General features: G+C 39.0%; 1 protein-coding gene across 3 annotated transcripts in view; it reads left to right on the plus strand.

Moving 5' to 3' along the window:
* Window positions 1–20,041, plus strand: part of LOC122969515 (Na(+)/H(+) exchanger beta-like) — a 38,568-nt gene that overhangs the window by 8,729 nt on the left and 9,798 nt on the right. For 2 of the 3 annotated variants that reach the window (XM_044335244.1, XM_044335245.1), the window contains exons 16-25: window positions 316–397; window positions 503–695; window positions 1,214–1,351; window positions 2,187–2,263; window positions 2,776–2,973; window positions 3,178–3,264; window positions 3,394–3,477; window positions 4,483–5,914; window positions 6,790–6,879; window positions 8,864–9,832. In XM_044335244.1, coding sequence (XP_044191179.1) covers window positions 316–397; window positions 503–695; window positions 1,214–1,351; window positions 2,187–2,263; window positions 2,776–2,973; window positions 3,178–3,264; window positions 3,394–3,477; window positions 4,483–4,647 — 1,024 coding nt within the window. In that variant the 3' untranslated portion in view covers window positions 4,648–5,914; window positions 6,790–6,879; window positions 8,864–9,832. Of the gene's footprint in view, window positions 1–315; window positions 398–502; window positions 696–1,213; window positions 1,352–2,186; window positions 2,264–2,775; window positions 2,974–3,177; window positions 3,265–3,393; window positions 3,478–4,482; window positions 5,915–6,789; window positions 6,880–8,863; window positions 12,815–18,171; window positions 18,648–20,041 lie in introns of those variants that run through there. The other variant, XM_044335246.1, reaches the window with a different exon arrangement.

A 20,041-nucleotide genomic window follows, 5' to 3' on the forward strand; every position in this document is an offset into this window, starting at 1 on the left:
TGGCACGATTGTATTGTATTGAGGGTTTGTTATCTTTGGGATTTTTTCATTTTATTGTGGGAATTTTTGAGGGCATTATACAGTGGATAACTCAGAGTTTGGATACTCAAATAAAATGTAGGACAGTAAATATAATTTATTGCAATATATAATAAATACAGAGTGATTTTGGACACAGTCTTGGTTCTATAGCCCAAAACACATGAATTTAAGAACTATGTAAACATGGTTAAATTAATCTGTGGTTGTTCACAGGAGAGACAAGCGTTCACACTGCTGAGAAAGTTTCAGTCAGTGTGTTTTGTGTCCCGTCAGGTCCTGTATTGTCGGCTGCTACACCACAGAAGATTACTTTCTGGCTAAAGATGGGGCATTTCTTCTGCTTGAATTACTCAGTGTAAGTAGCTGATTTCCATTGACTGAAACTCACCTTAAGTTACTCTTGTGGTTTAAAGAGTGTTATACTTTATTACAACTTTGTTCTGCTACGTCTCTCTCTCAGTCAAGCCCCAGATGTGTGCACGGCATCGTCCTCGCCACCCTGCTGGAATTATGCGACAACACAAACACTCTGTCTCACATCCTTACCTGGAGGGACGACGGCGGGCAGACGGCTCCGAGACTCCTGCTGCAACTGTGGAGGGAGGAGGAGGCAGAGCTGGGCGTCAGTCGAAGCCAAAACGGAGAGATCGCAGGTCAGTCTGCAGCTAAAGATTTAACCCAGTGAGTCAAAAACAAGAACGTGAGGAACTTTTTCTGCTCAGAAGTACATTAATATTTACTGTTTTTGGCAGTTATACTCATCCAAAGCATCAAGTCAAGTAGTCGTCATCAGATCCAGTGTTTAGTTTAACATCAGTGCACTGGAGTAAAAAAAACTCCTGAACTAACATGTGTTAGCTTAAATTTGATAATAAACCTTTTGGGTTGTAGCAAGTGTAGGACAAAGTGTTAAGTGTTAAAAAAACCTTAAATCATAGCAGCACTTAAAACAAAAAACTGAGCTGGTGGTTACCTGTAGGACAGTCTTGTATTTAGAAACATTAAATAAAGAGAAACGGATCCAGATCTTGTCATCACTGATCAACTCTGTTTGTTAAAATCTAAAAGCTTTAAAGCTGCACTGCTGTTCTTTTCTTCTGTACAACATTCAAATCTCATATTTATAAATCTTCCGCTCTTATTTTCTGCTTTTTCCACTTTTGACCTTAAGATCCCAAAAAGCCCACCCTCAGTCCTCACCAGCAGGAAGACATCCAGCTGTCATTTCCTGCTAGCACTGCGAGTGCAGCAGTGCTGGAGATGACGGAGAACCTGCGGTCAAAGATTTATGCCATCTTCTGCAAACTTGGTAAAGCTGAACCTGAAGAATCAGACCAGACCATGTTCAAACTTCACTTAACAGAAAACGCATATTTCAGATCAAATAATAAATACAGTGTCACTTATTTAAACAATACATCTGCATCTGTAAATATATAATTATGCTGTTTTTTAAGATCATGTAGCCTAAACTCTATAGTCCTAGATTGCTGTAGATTTACTAAAATGTAACTTTCACTTTTATAACACGTAGAGCCTCATTTTAGCCTAATATCTCTAGAGTAGGGCTGCAACTACCGATTATTTTCATTATCGAACAACCTGTCGATTATTTTCTGGATTCATTGGTTAGTTGTTTGGGCCATAAAATGTCAGAAAATAGTGAAAAATGTTGAACATTGTTTCCCAAAGCCCAAGGTGACGTCTTCAAATATCTTGTTTTGTTTCAACCAACAGTCCACAACCCAAAAATATTCAGTTTACTATCATAGAAAACTAAATAAACCAGAAAATATTCACATTTGAGAAGCTGGAACAAGATAATTTGGACCATTTTTCTTAAAAAATGATTCAAAAAGATTAATCATTTATCATAGCAATTAATTATATAGTTGGCAACTAATCAAATAATCAACCAATCGTTTCAGCTCTACTTTAGTTTAGAGTTCAGATCAATCTTTTAGTACTTGCATAATCAATTAATGTGATTCATGATCACTTAAACTGTCAAATACCCAAATGTTAAATATTGTAATGATGTATAAAGGAAAGGATGACAGTCGAGGCTACTTAAAATTAGCATTATAGTAAATTTCCAAATAGTGATATCTGCTGTAAAATCTGATTATTTGTTACTTTTGCAGGTTTTCAGGACCTTCCTGGATTGAGGATAAAAGATTATGTGACCTTGAGCATCGTCAAAAGATATCTGGACTTCAAGGTAGAAGTTTTTTTGTTCATTGAGTAAAGAGGTTGATGAAGTGATGAAATAAGATGTTTTCTTATAAAGCTGCTATGTGTTGAATTTGAAAATATTCTACTTTGGTGCCCCTCAGTGGAAGTTTAAGAAAAGACCAGAGGACACTGAGATAAATGGAGATAAATGGATAAAAGGAACGCCACAGATTAACAGGCTCATCTTCTATCAGATTAATTACAAAGATACTATAATTACATACATAAAGAAGCCTCAATTTTAACTTGAAAGGCAGTTTCTTTATAGCTTTAAGAAGTAAAAGGAGTCAAATACAGATGTCAGTGTCTGTACCTTACTGCACAGCAGATCCAAATATGGGACCAAAATGTTCATGGTTACAGATTTAAACTCTAAAATTCTCAACAAATCCTTTACAAATGTGATAAAATGTCATTTTAATACAGCTTAGAAAGACCTCAGAGTTTCAGATGATAAAATAAAAACACTGAAACATTCGTCGTGTCGCGTCGCTGCAGGTCGGGGAGGTGTTGGACGAGATCAGCGGGGAACTGAGCGTGGACGGTGTGAGGCCGGTCACCCCTGACGAGGAGGCTCTGAGCAGCATGTGTAAGATCGCAGAGGACACGGCGAGGAAGGTCGCAGCGGAGCAAAGTATCATCCTGGAGCAACTAGAGAAGGAGGACGTCAGCGAGGAGAAGCTCATGTACACAGAGGTGCTGATATTTTAGTTTAGAGAATGTTTTCCTTTGATTAACAGAGGTATGTATGTGTTCTCTTGGTGCTTTCTATTTATCTATGAGATCAGTGGATATTTTCACTGACAGTAATTTGTCTGTGAGACTTAAATTAATTAATATAGGAACAGCAGACACCTTGTTTTCATGAACTGACTGTTTTTTTGCGTCTTTGTATCGCAGATAAAGTCTCACTGGAAGCAAAAGGAGCTTATGGCCAAGTCATGGGACCATTATGTTTCCAAGACTTCAAACTATGAGATCCTGAAGGTTTTATCTTCCTTCTTACATCCTCAGATATTTCAACAATCATCCTTCATCTTACAAACTATCATTTTGAATCGTTTTTCTTTTTAACAACTGTCACTTTTATCTTGTTTTTCTTTTTTTTGTATACAGGAAGTAAAAGCACAGAGGGAGAAATATATTGAGTCGTCCAGAAACAAACCAAAGCATAAAGACGCTGCACTTCATCCTGCAGAGGTCTCTCACTAACACACAACATTTATCTGCTTTCACAGATTTCATGAGTATTACACTGAACACTGTCAGTCATTCCGCTATAAAAGATAAAAACCTGCAGTTTGTTCAGCAGGTGGATGAATCAGTTTTCAGGTTTTCAGACAGGTTTCCTCAGCATAAGTAAAGTGTGACTTTTATCGATCTCTACTGGCAAACAGTGTATTAATTCTACATAGTTCTGTCACAAAACACAACCTTGCAGAATGGTTGTTGAAACTGATGTAAACAGTCAATTTTCACAATTAAGTATGTGATTAGAGCAGAGATACGATAGAAACATCCAGGACAGACATCATTTGATTTTATTGCTTATGAATTGGTGTTTTTATTGAGCAGATTGGGGGAGTTGGGAGTCATTAGTAGATTAATCAGCTAATCAATTAGTCAATGAATGAATGAATCATCAACTATTTTTAAAATTGATTAACCGTTTTAAGTCAAATTTCGAGCATCCCCTAGTTACAGCTTCTCAAATCTGAGAATTTGCTGTTATTCCTTATAATATATTAAACTGAGTGTGTTTGGACTGTTGATCAGATTAAACAAGGCATTTGTTGACGTCACCTTAGACACGATGAAACTGTTGTGTACAAGTTTCACTATTTCCTTGTGTTTATAGATTAAGTGATTAATCGAGAAAATAATCAGCAAATGAATCGATAATGAAAATTATTGTTTGTTGCAGCCCTACTCTATAATCATTAGTCCATTACATTCCTGTACATTACAGGAAGTAATTATAATTGTAGAAGTAATTATATAATCAGCAATATGGTCATTTTTGTATTTAGGCAGCAGAAATTGTTCTTATTTCCACTGAGACCTCTTAAAGCTGCAGTAATTTCAGATGTATTTCTAAAACATCTCTTAATATAAACACTCATATCAAAGACAAATGCAGAACAACAGCGGGGCATACCGACTGACTGATGACTGTTCATGTTCTTGTTTTGCTGTGTGTTTCAGCATTTCATCGGGAAGGTGTTGGCAGTGGAGAGGACGGACGCTGAGGGGCCTGCAGGAGTGAAACTGACGCTGGCCAGAGCTCCCATCAAGGCAGCAGCTGAGGAAGAAGAGCAGCCCACAACACGAGCCCCCGAATACTTCAGCACTGTGTCTGTAAAACACTGACGTCAGGAAAGATACTGACTTAATGCAGTCCCTTTATATAATTACTGCTCTTTTATAGTTTATAGTTTTTTTAATGAACATCCATAACAGACCAAACTTTACACTGGATTTACATGTTTATTATGAATCGTTGTTTATTTCTTGTAGACAATATATGTCCAGTGTCTATAGATACTGAAGTGACTGTGGCAGCAAATGCAGACATGAGGTCACTACATGCGCACAATCAGCACCTTGTAGTCTGGTACACCCCATAGACACACACACACACACACACACACACACATACAGCTGCAGTAAACTAGTTGCCTTAACATGTCTTATTTGAGTGTCTGATGCACAGAACAACTGTTAAAATTTTATGTAAAGTAAACAAATGAAATAGCAGAAGAGTAACATGAAAGTTTTTTTTCAGATGGGATTTTAGAAGAAAAGTTTGTATATAAATAATTGTATTTGTAATCAAAACACACTGCTGCTTCACCTTTATATTCCACAATATTCTGATTAAACATATAATCACAGCGTTGTTTCTATCCATTAATTCTCTGTTGTCTTCCATTTATATAACCAACATAAGCAGAGAGACCCTGAACAAACACTGTGGCATCGTGGTAACAAAGGCCTTACGTAACATCAGAATTACAACTATGCTAAATTACTTTAAATATGAAAAAGTCTAATCGTTTCCAGTAAAGGATAAAGGTTCTTATGAAAGCTTGTTGTACAGTATTTGTCAGCTGTGTCTCTCAAAGGCTCCATTCAGGACAGTTTTTATAAAGTACTTTCTCTTCAGTGTTTTTGGGTTACATAAGTCACTGCAGCGCATTAACACACTTGTTCTTTCAAGCGTGCAACATGCTGCACGGAGCCACTTCTTCTTCTTCTTCTGCTCTCTCTGCTCTGCTCTGTTCTGCTCTCACCCATTTTGCTGGCTGGATGACCAAATCATCTCTGACAGGCAGGCCGAGGCTTTTCATGCACCATTGTGAATGAGTGTGTGTGTATGTGAATGAGTGTGTGTGTGTGTATGAGTGTGTGTGTGAGTTGAGCCCGTTGAGCCCGTCACACAGGACTGGGATGTTCACACTGTACAAAAGAGACGGGGGACACACTGGAGCCTCTTCAGTGCGACAGGCTGCCGCTGTTTGTTCAGGCTTCACATGCTGTCGGTCTGCGGACGCTGAGCTGCTGCCGCCCGTCGATGAAGGTGAACCTGCTCCTGCTTTTGGATCCCTGCTGGGTCGACGCCTGTTGACTTCAAACTGTGAGACACACTTTGTTTTGACTTCAGTCTAGTTGACGTAGAAACTCTTTTGTTCTTATGAGTTATTTCTACTTTACTTTTTTTTAAAACCGAATGAATTAAAGCAGAGAACATTTTCAGGTTTCAACAGTGAAATGAAATGTCAGTTTTACAACAACTCTTGCTTCACTTGTGACAAATTGTCCCAGAATGGTAGTTTTGTTTTAAAAACGATTTGAAAATGGTTGTGAAAAATTAACACAACAAATCAAAGAAGTATTTTAATTGTCACAGTAGATTCAACACTCAAAGTTCAGGTGTCAAAAGGGTGTGAGAGTATTTAATAACTTGAATATTAGTCAGTGAGATGAAAAGAACTGGTTAAAAAGTGTCTGTTTTGAAGAGTATGCATCTCTAAAAGCAGAGTACAATACAACACTAAACACGTTGTTCTCTCTGATGTAGCTTAATTGTTCCTGATTGTCTTTTTTCAGATAAGTGGTTTATATTCTGGTTGCCAAGTTCTTCCCAAATGGTCACAAGAGAAATTTTGGGGAGATGATGAGAAGATGAGATGATAAATAAAATAGAAAAGAAGAAAAAATATATTTCTGATACACAAAAATATGTTTTTTATCTCTTGTTTTTCATTGATTATGTAGTTTTACCTCATCATAACTCAAAAAATCATTCAAATGAAACTGAGGAGGGTTTGAAGTGCTCACGGCTCATTGAAGTATACGACTTGTGACAAAGGATTTACAAGTAGATACTTGTTTTGTCTGTTTTTTTCAGAGACAAACTTGACCAAATTAAAGAAGCATACCCACAAATAGATCAGTAATTTCAGAGCTGAAATCTTGGAAACTTCTAGAGGAGTGTTGTTGTTTTTTCAGGAAGGTCGTTGGCTCGTCTGAGAAGCTCCAGCAGCAGAAATGATCATCAGACTGGGAAGACTGACGCCGGGATACTTCCGTCTCCTGCAGGTCGGTGTCTGCTGGTGATTCTCAGTGACACAACAAATTATTAATCACAGCTAATAAATAGCAGGAAAACATTTGACTAGTTCCATCAAAGTAAACTTATAAAGATGTATTCATCTTTTTCTCACAGAGGAGATAAATCCATGGATTTAGATCAGAACTCTGCATTAATACTCAACAGATATTGTATAGAAACACTTTAGATTGAAGAATTACGGCAATATACAGCATTTAAATTAATATTTTACAAAGAGCTGACGTAGCTGATCTCAGCAGGTCACATTATGTAACATGTTCAGACTCATCTTGCACGTAAGAGGCTGCATGAAGTAGAAATGTTATGAAAATGATCATTTATCGCATCTTAATTCAAAGATTTTAAGTTTTTATTTCACTTGTTTTATTTATCAGCAACTGAAAAATAACATGTTGAAGTTTATGTCATTTCATCACATGTTTTATTTGTTAATATAGAGAATACATTAAGTGACCCTTTAAAAAATATTTATTTAGTTTGTAGAATTTTTTGTCATTGTGATGAAAACTGGTGCAGACACAGTTTTTATCTCGTGTATCGTGTCTCCAGGTCAGATCTTTGTTGGTGCTTTGTTGTCTGCCAACGTCTCTTTTTAAAATGACCAGCAGGGGATGCCAAAGTTGCAAATTTGAGATTTTGCTCAGCGTGGCTTCAAGATCATGAGAGCTGTGTGGTCCGTTTCATACTGAATGAATGAATGAAACCAACAGACTGAAGACAGACAGAAACATTGTCTGAATGTTGCAGAACAATGAACAGAGATGAGATTGATGTGACTGATGGGCTCCATAAAAGAGCAACAATAGTTCACAGTGAGTTAATACAAATCTTTGTACTCAACTGAGCAAAATTATTCAAATTAAGCACAATGATTCATAATGTCCACCTTTAATAACTTCTTGGCTTAAAGGATTTGATTTGTGATTTTCTGTATTTTTGTTATTGTCAACAAATCTGATGTGCAGAGAAGAGTCCTGCATTCAAAATCTTACTTCAGTAAAAGTACTTAAAGTGTTGTCAGAAAAATGTAATTAAAGTATAAAAAGTAAAAGTACTCATATTGCAAAATGGCCCAATTTAAAGTTTTATATTTAAATGTAAGGTAGAGCTAATTTTAACACCTTATACTGTTAAATAATCTAATCTATAATGATGCATCTATAATAAACTCATCGTATGTTTTATGTATAAAATATTGTTCTGCAAAGTAACTAGATGTGAAATAAATGTAGTGTAGTAAACAGTACAATATTTCCTTCTGAAATGTAGTGAAGTAGAAGTATAAAGTATCACATAATGGAAATACTCAAAGTACAATTACCTCAAAATTGTACTTAAGAACAGAACTTGAGTAAATGTACTCAGTTATATTCCACCACTGTGTATCAAGAGCCTGATATATCTCACTCCTCTGTGCTGTAGAAAACCTCTTGCCTTTATACTACATTATAAATTATAGCCTAAATGTCTCAAAGAACTTAAAGTACTTGAGGTTGTGATATGTAGCCTAAAAAGCTGCTGTAAACAGAACCGCTTTCCCACACGTGCTCAGTGGCCTCCGCCTGACACAGAACTACTCTCTGGAGACTTAACACATGATCGCAGTTATTAGTCTTTGGAGTCTTTTATAAACAAACTACAGTGACCTTTTCTATCAGGGGTGAAGGAACATGTCAGCCAGTGCAACTCTGAGGCTCACTGATGTGTTTTAAAGCCACTTTGTGTAGAATTTGATAATTTCAAACTTTATTGCCCAACAGTGGTAGTTTGAAATATGACACTGTGGCGCCACAATCCTCTATCACAAACCGCCACCTCTATCTGACCTGAGAACATTAAGACTGCATCAACATAAGAAATTATGCCATCAGAATCATTTGAAACACGCTATAATCAAACAAAAACCTTTCACTTAGAGGTTTAAGTGTGTGTGTGTCCACCTGTGTGCAGAGGCAGGTCTCAGGTGAGGTCCGGATGCAGCCGCAGAACAGTCTCATCGATCCCATCGCCATGACGATGGCCACAGTGGGGACGTGCGTGTCTCTGTACAGCGCCAGGCAGATGGCAGAGAGGGTCCATCTGAAACAACCAAACGCCTGAGATCGACGACGACGGATACTCAGCAGCAGGCCGCCGCCGCCGCCGGGCAGAGCAGCTCTGCGGGTGACAGATTGTTTGTTCGTGAATGTTGGAGATGATCAATGTCTGAGGACGTTGAGAGAGTTTGTGTGTTTGTGGTGTTACATGAAGGAAAATCTGAAGTGTCACAGAAGGAAAATGTGAGTCGTTGTCGAGTTCACAACAGGAAGATTTGTCTCTGGTGTTAAAACCTTTTTTTCCCTCAATGACCAGATTCATAAGCAAATATAGGTTTAGCAAGTCTTCAGCTTTAAGAAGGTATATTTCATCAATGATTGTATTCTTACTGCTATAAATGAGCATCTCAGCAGTACAGTTTGACCTGCAGCCTTTTTTTGTTCCTTGTACAGTATTTCAGTGTTAAGCTCATTTTCAGACACTGCAACAAACCACAAAAAGGCGGTTTGTTTGATATTAATAATCACAGAAACACTAATATAATACGTACAGAGGAATATCTCACCGTATATTAGTTTACTGTACTTGTACACACTTTTCCTTCAAAGTATTTCAGTTCTGTTTTATGCTTTTAGCACCTTAATGTCTTGAATTCAGATTGTAAATCCTGAAGTAGCATCACCCCGTTGTGTATTTATTATTTGTTTTTTTGTCAGAGCGTCTGCTGTTCGCTTAATTATATGTTTATTTCATGTTTATACTAGTTTTGAATGAAGGAAATGTCAGTGAGTGTCTAATGCCTCTAAAATAATTATTTACTGTTCACAGTAACACGTTTGGTGGTCTGATGTAATTCTCAAATAAATATGTTCATGTTTTTGATATTTGTGTGCAGACTGGATGAATGCTGACATTTCAAAGTGCTTCTCGCAGCGTTTAAACTCTGCGCCGCGTTTCTCTCGGTGCGTCATCCATGTGGAAAAAGTTGAGTGGGAAACAGATGCTGTCGGGCGACTGCACAGTCTGTATGGAGCGATTCATGTGAATGAAACTCAGACGTGGGAAGCGCTTTTTATCTCTGACATGAATGAGACGCCATATTGAAACTAAACATGTTCTTTAACATCAGAGGGTACATTCATATAATAGTCTGTCTAAACGTATAAACCAGCAGCAAACTGTATAACAGCAGTTTGGAGTCTTGCTGAAAGGCTGTTTTAAAGTGTTGGTATTATAACTGTAAAGAAAACTCCAGTCTGAGTCTTTCTGAAGCTCTAAATAGGATCCAAATTTGCACTGCAACAGTTAACTACAATCACTTAAATGGTATAATATCACCAAGGGAAGAGATGTGTAATGTGAAAGTCAGATAATCACCTCCCAACTCTGCAATTATCCTTATTTTTTATATATGGCTACAACTTTACTGTTTTATTTCACTCTCACTGCTCTCATAGTGTCATTACTGGCCACAGCAGGCAGCTGTTTTCAGAGAATAAGCTCTAAAAACCCACTTTACGCTACCTGCTGGTGAACGTAGTGGAGCGTTCAGCGGCTAAAGTGCCAGATATTTCCCCTCAGGAGTTGATAAAGAGCAAAAACAGAGCTGAAAGAGAGTGAATATTGGACTTACATTCACCAAATGGACAGAAACACGACTCCAAATGAAAGATAACGTTGCTCCGTAACTGCTGGATGTGGATATAAGTAACATTTGGTTTGTCTGAGAGTAGAGCTACAACTGATCTCTCTCTTTCTGGTCTCTTTATCCTTCTATGATAAATATGATGAACTAAATATCTTTGAGTTGTGGACTGTTGGTCGAGATAAAACATTTGAGGAAGTCACCACCATATTTCCACTTCATCTGAGGCTCTGACGAAATCTTCTCTGTGTCACATCAACAACCTTCTGACAATTTCTCGCTGTTATTACGTGTTATTCCGTCTGTGATGACCCCTCGTGTCATCTTTGGCCTTGTGATTTACCTGTCTGCTCTGTTTCTGCAGGTGTTCGTTAGAGGTTGCCAGGTTATTAAAGTCTCTCCCCTGACTGCTTGCTGCTTCTTGCAGCTCTCTGCTCCTCCCTACAGGCACCTGTTTTGAACTAGTTATGTTGTCTTAGGTTTGTTATGCTTTACTATCTTGCACCTTACAACACACCAAACACCACTGATGCTACTGATATTCACACCCCATGCCTTATATAACAGGTTAAATCTTTAATTTGGCTTTAATTTGGTTTAATTGGTTGAATAAACTTCTCTTTTGAGTTACATAGTGTGTCTCCCTTTTTGTTGTGGCCACTTGAGCCAGGTCTAAACAAATGGGGGCTCGTCCATTTACAATAAAAAACTTACAACCTATAGATTTATGGTTCCGTTAGCCTCCATTTACCAGACAGACAGTCAGAGGAGGAGTTGTGACGCTGTGGGAAACAGCCACGGTTGTTAGTTTTGTTAATTCTTCTCTGCTGGAGCCCGAAAGAGACGAAGAGGATGTGTGAGCTGTGAGCAGTTTGTTTATTCTGAACTAATCTTTAACTGAACGCTATTTCAAATAACAATTTATGTCAGTGTCAGTGTGACAGTAGAGGCCAGTAGAAACAGTAAATTGTTACTGTTAGATATAGAAGTTGTGCGGAGAAGCCAACAACAGTCTTTGGATTCTTGTTTTTAAGCCACAAATCTGCCACAGCTCAGGCGCCTGAACCATTGATGAAAGCAATCCAAACATCGATTCCCCCTCCAGGAAAATTACCTCCCATCAAATAAATGTAATGAATCATGACTGGAGAGCAGATGGACTCTTTCAGGCTGCGGACTGACGCAGATGCATCCTCCCTGGATAACAGGACCTAAGTTCTTCTTGTCATGATTCCCAGAGTTTCACTCTGAGAAATCATAAATACATATGAAAGGAATGACACCATTTGACAGCACAGAAGTATTAAATCAAACAGAAAGATGGTTATGTTTCTTTCTTACTTTCTTATATATATTTTATTCTTTGCTCAAGATGTTGCTTTGTTTTCTCTCTCAGTTGTGTGAATTTGTAAATAATCTAAAATGGAAAAAGCAATAAAATATTTAACTTAAACTGTACTGCGGATGCTGCCTGGTGGTCGGTTTGGTCCTCCACTCCAGCAGATGTCACTTTAACTTTAAGCTTTTAGATGAGCTGCCTTTTAAAGTACAGAGAAGAAGAAATAGAGCTCTCTGCCTGGTGGATGGTGCCGCTAGACGCAAGTTCACGGTTTGTGGAAGAAACAGCTGGCTCAGGCAACAACCCATCAATGATTTAGATCATCTCAGGCCAGTTGAGAAGCGTGATGTTATTTTTAAATCCCGACCCACTGATAACAGGAGCTTCTTTTTTAGCCCACGCAACATAAACCACCTTTTGTTTCTTTAAAACTATGCGTAATTTTAAGATTTCTGTGGATTCTGTGCGTAAAAGTGCGCACTCCACCGCGGCGCACCGCGCTCACTTCCCGTACTATCTTCATCTTCATCTTCATCGGATCTAGAGCCGAGCAGGAGCAGCTCAGCCGTGAAAACCCATCTGAAAATGGCTGTGCTCCTCGGCAGCCCGCTCCGTCCCGGCCGGAGCTCCGGTCCGCGTCTGACGGGGTTAATGTGCGTTTTATTGCTCGTTTTCGTCACGTTTGCCTCCGGGAGTCGTGATGTCGCTTCAGGGACCAACGAGTCGTGCAGTAATACAGTGACACAAGAGGACTCTCATCATAAAACTAACTCCTCTGTTCATAAAAAGGCTTTCCCCGTCCTGTCCTTCAACTTCGACCACGTCAGGAAGCCCTTTGAGATCTCTCTGTGGATCCTGCTCGCCCTGCTGATGAAACTTGGTGAGTGATACATCACTCTAATGACCAGCTGCCACATTAATCACCACTGTCCAGTCTGGCACCAGTGAGGGAGTGTCTTATTAACTGGAGGTACTGGTCATCCAGGCTCAAGGCCCCTTAAAATGGCATTTTATGGTCTTTTCTGGTCAGTTTAGACTTTTAAAACTTTTAAAAAAACACTTGAAGTTAATTTGTATTGCAACACTTTACACAAGTGCAGTTCAAAATGCTTTACAGGCAGACAACGACAGAAAAGATGAGGAAGTGAGGTGACAAAAATTGCAAAATACATAAAAACAGTAATTAAGATCCAGTTAAGATGTCTTCAGATGTCTTGTTTTGTCCAAAGCAGAAAGATTCTGTTCACCATGACAGAAGACAAAGAAAACCTTAAAAACACTCACATTTGAGAAGTTGAACCCTAGCAAATATTTGTCATTTTGCTTTAAAAAAATTATTTGATTATCAAAATCAACTAAGCGATTAATTGACTAATTGTTGCAGCTCTAAACTGAATACAGAAACAACCAACTGCCGCGATCACAAACTGGTCTGAAAGCTTTTTAGCATCAAAATGCCAAAACTCTTTAATGTGTCGAGAGCTGCAACAACGGAATCGAGTAGTCGATTGTCAGAAAATTCGTTTTTGATAATCGATTTATAATTTCAGTCATTTTCCAAGAAAAAATGCCAAATATTTGATGGTTCCAGCTTCTCAAAAGAGAAGATTTGCTGTTTTTCTTTTCATATGTGGCAGTTAGTTGAATATCTTAACAATTTAGACTGTTAATCGGAAAAAATGAGCAAACTGAAGACATCAAAGTGGCCTCTGTAACATTTTACACAATTTTTTAATATTTCATAAACTAAACAATTAATCGACAAAGCGAGAAAATAATCAATAAGCCCTAAATGTGTCAATTAACTGATGAGTAGTGGGAGTGTCTTAAAATCCCTAAAAAGACGTATAAAAACACTCTGCTTTGATTGATTAGTTTTTGATGATTTTTCCACAAAACATTTCAGTTACCTCCTTAAAAATCTACTCCTTCTTCTTCAACATTTAACTGAGAGGTGCAAGATGTCTCCAACTTTACAGAAAAGTCCACTCTCAAGTGTTTGTGCTCTGAAGAGTTCAAGTTTCATTCTGGACCACGACTGGTCTCATTGTGATGTAACAAATCATGCTCGTAGGTGCACGCCTTAAACTCAGATTTAAGGACAAACAAACAAACTGCACATTAATCATTCTGCACAGTGACGCACAGACGAACCGACTGAAGTAACAAGAAAAACACATTTTTAATGGAGGTGAACTTTAAGGCTCGTATTGTCCAACTACAGCCCTGCTGAAACATGAGATACTCTTGGCTAAGTCAGAGCGCCAACAGTGTTTCCACTGACTGTTCCAATAATGATTCAGCGCCTCAAACTTATTTCAGGACGAGCCTGATGGTGGGAACGTCTGTCTGCCTCGAGCAGAGCGAATGTCGGAGGATTAGAGCACAAGTGTGGCCTTCAGAGCGGGATTCAAAGCAGTTGTTCTGACTGATTAAAGGTATCAAATGGATCCCTCTGGAGATTTCCACTAAGTCATCTCTTGTTTGACCTATGACCTTTTAGCTTTGACGCAGCCAGACTCTTCACATGTCAATTCGTTGACTGTCCACCAACCAAATTCTGTAAAATCTAACTTCAAATAACGATTATTTTCATTTTCTATAAGTCTGTCAATCACTCTGCTAATCATTTAGTCTCTAAAATGTCAGAAAATTGTGGAAAATAACCGTGAAATGTTCCCTGAGGCATCTTCATTTGTCAAATTATCCAACTAACAGTCCAAAACACAAAGTATCTAATCCGAGAAAAGCAGAAAATTCTCACTTTTGAGAAGCTGCAACCAGAAAAAAGTGATTAATCTATCATCAGTATGGTTGCAGATTAATTTTATGTAGATCGACTCTAATTTAACTATATTTTAGCTCCTTATTTATAAGATAAATAAAATATTCTAATAAAAAAACAATCTACAGCCTTCATGACAGTGAGGATTCTTCCTTCTCAGGACACTTAAAGCACAAATAATGATGCATTTTGACTATTTTGTTGTTGTTGTGACATTGATACCACCATGTTGGATGTCAAAACACCAGGCAGCGATGATGCTGATTGGCTGTGTGGAGTTTCTCCTGTGGTTTGTCATTGGCTGAGTCTGCAGAGTGAAGCTGTCTGGCATGTTATCTGTTAGTCCAGCTGTCGTCTCCGAGGGCCGATCCCGACTTCCTGTCCTAATGCACTGCTCGATAACAAAAGGCACAGTGTGCAGAGTCGGCGTGAGGAGGAGGGGGCGAGGAGCGGCCGCACACAAGACCACTGAATGCAGAAAACACGGCAGAAATCGTTTGTTACAGCAGCCGGAACCGAAGTCACATGACAGAAAAACTGACTGTCAAGGCCTCGTTCGACATTAACAAACAGGCTCAGTGTGAAACTACAAAAGCTCACAAAGTTCAGCTCAGCCTGGATCTGCTGCACCAGACTCTGTCCTGTTATGGTTAATTTAGTTGAACATCAATCAGTCCAGTGGTTTGAGACTAGGGCTGCAATTTAACAATTATTTTCATTATTTATGTATTTATGTATTAGTCTTTTGGTCTAGAAAATGTCAGAAAATGGTGTCAACGATCACCATTTCCCAAAATATCTTGTTTTTTTCCCCAATCAACAGTCCACAACCCAAAGATATTCAGTTTACTGTCACAGAAGAAGAAAGAGACTAAAAAATATTAGTTCAGGCAGGCTACAAAGTCAAGTTCAGCTCACAAACGCAGCTACATCAGCTAATGGCTCCACTCCTTCTATGAATTCAATTTGCAAATCTCATACAGGACGCCTCATTCAAAGCTGCTTCCTCTGCAGCCTGCTTCCACCTCAGCTCCTCCTTACATGTCTGACTTAAACAGTGTCAGTTCTGTTATCACTGTTGGCTGCTCTGTTCTGTACATGGGATATTTGCTGCTGCTCCTCCTGCCTTTCCATAGACTTTTATTATACAGAGATCCCGCATTATAGCCGTAAAGAAAATCCGTCATTAAGCCGCCTTTGCTTTTTCACACTGAACCAAGCAAAGCCGACATAATGCCGCCCCTGCGTGTGCTTTTACATAGCATGCCGGCGGTCTGGATTCAGAGGTGTGATGTGTAGCACAACAGCGTCAGCTGCCTGTCCCGCCATGCCGACTGTCTCTTTTATACAGACATTGATCCAGCTCTGTGACTACCTCTATAGCCGGCTTAATGGCTGAGCAACTCTGCCCCCCGACTCTGTGTCTGTACCTTTTATACAGAACAGCAAGGCAGAATAAAGACGCAGTATTCCCACCTTGAACAGGCTGTGTGAAAGGGGCTCATGTAAGCACATGGAAGGGCAGGAAGGTCCCTGAGGGGTCTTTACTGCTGCTCTCCCTGCTTTAGGCTTTCCATGTAAGCACATGGAAGGGCAGAGAGCTTCAACAACAGAGTCATGCTGCCAAATATAACTATTGCAAATAGCAACAGTCTTTTTTGACTAAAGTCGTCTTGGCTGAACTTTATCTGTGAAAGTTCATCAAAGTCTACTTGTGACCCTCTATCGCAGGTTATGGTCTCAGAGTGAACACAAGTCATGAGCAGCTCATTTTAACTTTTCTCAACCTGCTGCTCTAATGCACACGCTCATGTGTCTCCAAATGTAGTCTCATTATAGGGTAATAACGTCTGTTTTATGTCTTTCAGGCTCCTTTTTTATGACTGCGCGGTCCTGTTTTATTATATAGATATGGGCTATAAGACATCACAAAACAGTGAAAAATACCCCTCACAGTTTCTCAGAGCCCATTGTGATGTATTCAAACTCTTGTTTTGTCCAACTAACAGTCTTAAACTCAAGTATATTCAAAATATGATTATGTTAAAACAAAGAAAAGAGGCAATTTGCACATTTGAGACGCTAAATGTTGGCATGTTTACTTGAAAAATGACTTTAAAAAGACTTAAAAGATTATAGAAATAGTTGCCAGATGCTTTTTTGTCAATCTTTCTTCTTCTTCTTCTTCTTCTAATGTTTACGCTCAACCTTATTTTTGTGATTAATCATTTAGTTAATAAAATGTCACAAAATAATCCATCGTTCATTAGTTCACAGAGCACAAGATGACATCTCAAATTACTTATTTTGTCCCAACAACAGTTTTCAATTTGCAGTTACATAAAGCAGGAAGCAGAGAATTATTTTAACTTCATACATGATGAATTTAAAGGACTGATGTGTAAGATTTAGCAGCATCTAGCGGTAAGGTTGCAGATTGCAACAAACTGAGCCAGTGTTTGGTTTGTCCATTCAGGGCTACTGTAGAAACATGGCTATGAATATGCAAATTTTGTTCATTTCAAAAGTTTAACTTAAGTTGAATTCTGGATCAAGACCAAACTAGTTGTGATGTCACAAATCATGATCATAGCCAGTAGGGGTGCACCGAATACAAATACGTCATTCGGCAGAGCAGAAATAGTGTTTTTTTTGTTAATATTTGTTTCATACAAATATTTTAAAAATTATTTGTTTTCAAGAAGGAAAAAAAACATGTCAAATACCAGTGCACAGGTCGGTTACATCGCTATCTCAGTCTTTCCTCCACTTTTAGGTTTACAAGTAGGTCTCAACAAGGGGAGTCACATCCACCTGCTACATGTCGCACATTTCCTTATGTGGACATCACTCCCAGAGTTGTTGGTGTTCATCAGAGATAAAGAGCTACTGACACACACAAAGTGCTCCCAAGGGACTCTCCATAACCTGTTGTTCCCCTTCTCCTTTCCACAAAGTTAGGTTGTAAAAAATAGGCAATAAATGCAAAGTGCAAAGCAAGAATCGCCTTTGAAATTCTTCCCTACATGTTACACGCTGTGCTGTCTGTGTGTTATGGGTGTATAAATAGGTAGAGGTCTGCCTGCAATGAGGCGATGAGTAAAGTTTTATCTCAGTAGTCAGCGCGGTCGTCTATGATCTGGGAGACTCTAGTTCGAGACCCGGTGTGGGGACTTGACTCCTTCATAAGGTACTTTATTCATGAATACTTATTGTAACACTTTAATTTACTTACACTTTTCTTTATTTGAATACAAATACAAATAGTTTTGCTGCCTCAACCAATACAAATACAAATACTGGGCCCTCTGTACATGCATCATTCAGCTCAGTGAAGCTCAAACATCCAACTGTAGGAACAAGTAGAAAAACATATTTCTGATTGAAGAGGGACTTTAATCTTCAACCAATCTACTAATTGTTTAATTGACTACATTTTCACTCCTCTGCAGCTTTCCACATCATTCCCAGAGTGTCAAACGTCGTGCCAGAGAGCTGCCTGCTGATCGTCGTCGGCCTGCTGGTGGGCGGCCTGATCAGAGCATCGTCTCCGACAGGCATCGAAGATAACGCCCCCGTCCTCGACTCCAAGCTCTTCTTCCTCTACCTGCTGCCTCCCATCATCCTCGATGCCGGCTACTTCCTGCCCATCAGGCCCTTCACAGAGAACATGGGCACCATCCTGGTGTTCGCGGTGGTGGGCACCCTGTGGAACGCCTTCTTCATCGGCGGGATGATGTACGGCGTGTGTCAGATCGAGGGGGCTCAGCTGGGCGATGTAGACCTGCTGTCCTGCCTGCTGTTCGGATCCATCATCTCGGCCGTGGACCCCGTGGCCGTGCTGGCTGTGTTCGAGGAGATCCACATCAACGAGCTGCTGCACATCCTCGTGTTCGGGGAGTCGCTGCTTAATGACGCCGTGACTGTGGTGAGTGAGGGGACGGCTGGCGGTGCTGTCAGAGGTCACATTTTTTTAAATTCTGTCTTAAAACAACAGTCAGGTAACCAAATGAACATTAACATGTTTTTTGCTTCATACTGACCACTAGAAGATCTTTTTAAATGCATTTTAAATGTGAGTGATGCCTCCCTCTGTGCAAACATTTATTTAAAAGTTTATTTGAAGATAAGAAGCTTCAGCCGTCCAAATTAGTTAAATTAAGTAGATATCTTTCAAAAGTCCTTTTTATCTATCTTATCTTATCTATCCTTTAATATAGAGATAATCTGAGACTTTCCAAAATATAAACACATGTCTCAAAATGGAGCCACACAGAAACAGCAGCTGTGGGATAAAAAAAAAAAAAGTACAATTTCTCTGCCAAAGTGAAGCTGCAACTCTTTGATTTATGTGATATTTTCTCTATTTAAGTTTTTGGCTTCTGTCTCTATTCAGTGTGTCAGTGTGCAGATCAGTGATTGACCATTCGGTGCTTTTATAAACAATCTTGAGTTAATCTGAAGCAAACTAGTCAGTGTCTGTTTTTCTCTCCTCCAGAGCTGCAGAGGCACTTAAAGAGTAAAATGTGCTGTTTTTAAAGTGTTCAGACTGAAGATGTTCGGTTTAGCTTGCAAACCATTTACACACTGAATAAATGTATGTATGACAACATGTATCCAAAACAGAAATTCACACATAAAAGTGCATCATCACACAAATCTGAAGGTCTTTAGCTGATTGAATTATACATGCTGTAATAATACCGTTTCAGATCATTTCTTCTTCGATGTGTAACGATGAACACACAGACACAGATAAATGTTTTAAAGTGTTTTAAAATGAACCCCTTAAAAACACAGACGGCAGTTTGAAATCCAGCTCTGTCCTCGTTTCGATCTCTGCTTGATGAGAGTTTCTATTTAAGGAGCTGCTCACATTCCTGTTTGGTCTATTTTTTGACACATCATAATATAAACAAACAGTTTAGTGACCGTGATATGAGTACGGAGTATTTTACAAATGAAAGATGAGCTTGTCAGTGGTTTTTAATGGAAAAACTTATTAATGGTGACTCTGTTTCTAAATTAGCATTTCTGTACTGTGGTTTAATAAGAAGAGGATCAGTTTGATGTGTTCAACACATTATTTATTGATGCTATCAACAGAAAGATATTTGGTGATTAGACTCCATCGATGTGATTCATCTTTATAAAGCCGTGGCTTATATGAAGATAGGAAGTAGGACAGGATCCCTCCGGAGTCTAGACAACGCCACTGCTGCTGGTGGTGGAGTGGAACCAGCAGGTGGTTGATGGTGGTGATGGGGAGGAGGCAGCTTGTAGATGCAGAGTAGGGGTTTCTGGCACAACTTCACCTACTTC

This window comes from Thunnus albacares, chromosome 19 (genome assembly GCF_914725855.1).
Source record: "Thunnus albacares chromosome 19, fThuAlb1.1, whole genome shotgun sequence".
Taxonomy (NCBI): Eukaryota; Metazoa; Chordata; class Actinopteri; order Scombriformes; family Scombridae; genus Thunnus; species Thunnus albacares.